The 5,123-nt window shown below is 33.8% G+C and overlaps 1 protein-coding gene across 1 annotated transcript; it reads left to right on the top strand.

Moving 5' to 3' along the window:
* Nucleotides 1-425: 425 nt before the first annotated feature.
* Nucleotides 426-4,453, top strand: LOC107780434 (heat stress transcription factor A-5). Its single transcript, XM_016600975.2, has 2 exons — nt 426-833; nt 2,852-4,453. Exons 1-2 carry the CDS (start codon nt 603-605, stop codon nt 4,052-4,054), a joined length of 1,434 nt encoding a protein of 477 aa, XP_016456461.1. The 5' UTR covers nt 426-602; the 3' UTR covers nt 4,055-4,453.
* Nucleotides 4,454-5,123: the final 670 nt, after the last annotated feature.

Raw genomic sequence — 5,123 nt, 5'->3', positions numbered from 1 at the left:
TATTTCACTTATCCTATTAAGTCCTAAAATATATATATATATATATATATATATATATATATATATATATATATATATATATATATATATATATATATATATATATATATATATGTAAGCCCAAAAATAAAAATGACAACACCTTAACTTGTTATTATTTTAATTTATGTAACATTATTTTCTTATTAATCTGTACAAAAGGTGAAGAATGATATATTTCTATATTTCGAAATTTGTAACTTTGAACTTCACACATTTTACTTTCAATGCAAGATTTTATAATGATACATATATTATAACATATTTAATATCATAAGTTTTAATTATGTTATAGTTATATAAATATTATGACATATTTAAGATAACAATTTCAAAGAAATTCATTTATTTATTAAATTCGTGTATATTGACTCCGGAACCAAACTGTCCTGACCTGGACTCTAAACCGGAAACGAACCCGGATCTGAGGTAAAGCATTAGTCAAAGACTCAACGACGGAACGCAAACTTTGAAGTCAAAGCTCAAACAGCTAAAAACCGTAGCCTTCAAAAATCATCTCTGTCATCCCTCGGCGGCGCGTTCCCTTCACTTTCTCTCTCTACATGGATGTAATTTCTGCTACGGCTGCCGCCGGAGGAGGAGGAGGTCCGGCGCCGTTCTTGCTAAAGACATATGAAATGGTAGATGATTCGCAAACTGATGATATAGTTTCTTGGACTCCGACAGGTCACAGCTTTGTTGTTTGGAATCCTCCGGAATTCGCTCGAATTCTTCTGCCTACTTATTTCAAGCACAATAATTTCTCCAGTTTTATTCGTCAGCTCAACACTTACGTATGTCAAATTTACGTCTCTTCTATCTCACACACATTATATCTATATCTATCTGTGTTTTTTAATCGATTTTGACTTTTGTTGGAATGGGTTATGCTTAAAAATTGAATCTTTGAATTGATTTTATGATGAGATTAGATTAAAAATTGAATATTTGGATTGATTTTGACTTCTGTTGAAATGGGTTTAGTTAAAGAATTAAATCCTTGGATTTATTTTATCTTTGTTGAAATGGGTTCAGCTTAAAAATTCAATCTTTGAATTGATTTTATTTCTGTTGAAATGGGTTTAGATGAAAATTTGATTTTTTGGATTATTTTTATCTCTGTTGAAATGGTTTCAGCTTCAAAATTGAATTTTTGAGTCGATTACGAAATGGGTTCAGCTTAAAAATTGGATCTTTGATTGATTTTGACTTCTGTTGATATGGGTTAGATGAAAAGTTGAATCTTTGGATTGATTTTATCTCTGTTTGCTTAAAACATTGAATCTTTGAGTCTTATGTGTGCCTATTTTAACCTCCCCACCCCCTCTTTTATCTCTTACACGCACATAAATATTATATCTGTATCTATCTGTGTTTTTTAATTGATTTAGACTTCTATTGAAACGGGTTCTGCTTCAAAATTGAATCTTTGGATTGATTTTCTTTTTGTCAAAATGGGTTTGAATCTTTGAATTGAAGGGTTCAGCTGAAAAATTGAATCATTGAATTGATTTTCTATCTGTCGAAATGGATTCTGTTTAAAAATTGAAACTTTGAGTTGGTTATCTTTCTGTTGAAAATTGAATCTTTCAATTGAAGGGTTCAGCTGAAAAGATTGAATCTTTGGATTGATTTTATCTCTGTCGAAATGGGTTTAGAAGAAAATTTGAATCTTTGTATTGAAGGATTCAGCTGAAACATTGAATCTGAATCGAAGTGGATTCAGCTCAAAAAGTTGAATCTTTTGAATCAATCTTCTCTCTGTCAAAATGGGTTCAGCTTAAAAAGTTGAAACTTTAAGTTACGGGGTGGGGTTGGAGTTTGGGGGGGGGGGGAGAATAGGTCTTGACAGCGACAGGAAGTGTTCACAATGAATGAGATAAAGCTTCTCTCACTCGCCAAATTGCAGATTGATGGTTGAAGAGAAGCATGCGTTATGCAACTGCAAAGCTGATAATCTGACAATAGATTAGAAATTACCGTATGATGAAATTGATTTTATCAAGATGGTTCTAGCTATTGAGAAAGTTTGATTGAAACCCTTGAAATTTTTTGGGATTGTGAAAGAAGGATTACTCCGCCTTTAGAGTATTTGTCTCTGTTAAAAACACTTTCTCACTTTTCCAGAAATTTAAAGACACACTCTGGCATGTAAATAATAACAGCTGCTGGAAGTTAAGGAAGAAGTACTGTTAAAATTTGCATGATTTGTGATGTAATCCCAGTAAGTCATTTTAGCCAACATTCAATATTGGGATATATGTCAAATTCCTGTCAGATTTATATACTAATAAACAATTTATACTATGATGAGTAACTCATGTGTCTGTGAGTGCTTGTTATTCCTTGAAGTTTGAGAATTTGAATCATAACTTTCTCTTCCCTAATCGTTAAGGGTATTCCAATTCATAGGTAGGATCGCCTATATGATTCATCACTGTTCATTTTGCTCCATTTGGACCGATTGTATAGTTTAATTGTATGAAAATGTCTGTTTTTCTTCTTGAAATAATTTGTTTCTTAGAGTTCCCAATGGGATGGTATTCTTTCAGGGTACTTTCTTTTGTCTTCAGTTGTAACGGGTTACTTCAATGGTAATGGGATTAGTATCTTCAACACCTGATTGATTGATCAAAATGTGCGATAAATGAAATTTGATGAGTTCATATTGTTGGTACATTATATTTACTGATTTAACTTGAGTTACTGAAATAATATTTAATGTTTCGCCTGCTCATTAGAGATTTTCAGTTGCTGCCATAATTAATCTAAGTTTATCATCACGTCATCATAAATATATCTTAATTTGCAGGGCTTCCGGAAGATTGATCCGGAAAGATGGGAATTTGCTAATGAGGAATTTATGAAAGACCAGAAGCATCTACTTAAGAATATTCATCGTAGAAAACCCATTCACAGCCATAGTCACCCTCCTGGTTCCACAGTTGATCCAGAAAGAGCTGCATTTGAGGAAGAGATTGATAAGCTTTCACGTGAAAAGTCTGGGCTCGAAGCTAATGTCTTAAGGTTCAGACAGCAACACTCTACTGCAAAACTGCAGCTAGAAGAAATGACTGTGCGGGTTGGCAGTATAGAACAAAGGCAAGAGAGTTTACTGACATTTGTTGAGAAGGCGGTTCTGAATCCTGACTTCGTTGAGCGTCTTGCTCAGAAACTCGAGTCCATGGATATTTCTGCATTTAGCAAGAAGAGGCGATTACCTCAAGTCGACAGCTCTCAACCAGTTCAAGAAAATATGTTGGTGGACAACCATAGCAGTTCTAGAGTTGAGTTTGGGAACCTTTGCAACCAAGACTTTTCAAATAAGCTCAGGCTTGAATTGTCACCTGCTGTTTCGGATATCAATGTTGTTTCGTGCAGCACCCAAAGTTCGAATGAAGATGGTGGAAGCCCACATAGGAGAATATCTGAAGGTTGGTCCAGAGAAGTGCAACTTCGAACAGGGGGAGTAATTTATACCCCTGAAGCAATAGAACTATCAGATACAGGAACATCTTTTACGTTGAAGATGGATTCATCTTTGCCTCGTGCGGCAAGCAATGTTGAAAGCTCAAGACTGCATTCCTTGCCACAAAGCCTGATATCTAACGAGGAAGTTGACGGTCACATCTCCTGTCAGCTGAATCTTTCTTTGGCTTCGTGTCTTTCACAAGTCGATAAAAATCAACATTCAGTGAGGATGCCACAAATAGGTCAAGAGATAGGTAAACATTCTGAATCACAGTCTGATGCCAGTGGCAAAAGTCCTCCTAATGATGACAAAACTTTGCCGCCTTCATATGATGCTACTGGTAACAAGCAAGGGGCTGCAACTACTCCGGTTCGAGTGAACGATGTTTTTTGGGAACAGTTCCTAACGGAAAGACCGGGCTGCTCGGATAATGAAGAGGCTAGCTCTAGTTTCAAAGGGAACTCTTATGATGAGCAAGATGATAGAAAATCAAATCAAGGAGTAGCTAGTAACACTAGAAAGGTGGAACACCTTACCCTTTGAGTACATAAAGTTGCCATTGGAATCTTGCATAATATCTTTAGGCTTTTGGAAATTTTCGGTTAATATACTGCAATGGTTTGTATCTGTCACTCCCTGATAAGTAGTGATAATAAGCAATATTGTGCGGACTCCCCAAAATGCTTTCGCACCCGTGTTGGATCCTCGAAGAATGCACTACTTTTGGAGGATTTGACACAAATCCGGCGATAATTTCAAAGAGTCCGAGCAATATAGATAATAAGTTGTATATCGCTATATGCTTAAAGCCCCTTTTGCTGTTTTGTTGTTATGGGGTCATTATATGGCATTATTTGGGACCGAGCCATTGTAGTTGTTGTATATGGCCTTGTATTTACACACAAAAAAATATTATAATACTCATATGAGAACTGCTTTTGGTGATGAAATGTTGTTCTGTTTGATTTTCTCTTGCATTTGATTCATAAACAGCTTTATATATTGCTGTTTACCTTTCACACCAAGTGTGTTAGTACCTATGCTACTTTACCATTAACTGCATATAGATAAGTTGCAACATCTGTTGGAACAAACAGATTATTTGGACTCTTAAGTCCAGAGCAAGTCTATATTATCTACCAAAAGAATTCTCTAATTTTGAAGGAAAACAGCATATAATTAGGAAATCATTTTATTCTTTTTGGTGAGAATTATTTTTTGTAATAAAAACACATTATATATATATATATATATATATATATATATATATAAAGTATTTTCTACCATATTAAATACAGCCTAAGACAAAGGTGTGTTTGCTATGATAGAGAAAATGACTTTTAAGAAAATATTTTTCACGAGGAAGTTATATTTTGGTTTTTATTGGTATGACGGAAGTCATTTTTCATTAAAAGGAGAAAAATGACTTCCACCCATAAGTTATTTTCCTTACAACTATCTAAATTTTTAATATCATATTACATCATAATTCTCAAAAGTTTTAGCAAAACATTCCCCAATTTGTTGATATTATTATTAATTTTTAATGTCTATATTTTTTTTCTGAAAAATAATTTTCACTTAAAAATTAAATAAAATATTTTCTATGAAA

This window comes from Nicotiana tabacum, chromosome 15, assembly GCF_000715075.1.
Source record: "Nicotiana tabacum cultivar K326 chromosome 15, ASM71507v2, whole genome shotgun sequence".
Lineage (NCBI taxonomy): Eukaryota > Viridiplantae > Streptophyta > Magnoliopsida > Solanales > Solanaceae > Nicotiana > Nicotiana tabacum.
The sequence above is the reverse complement of the archived record's forward strand: the minus strand, read 5'-3'. Positions and strand labels throughout refer to the sequence as shown.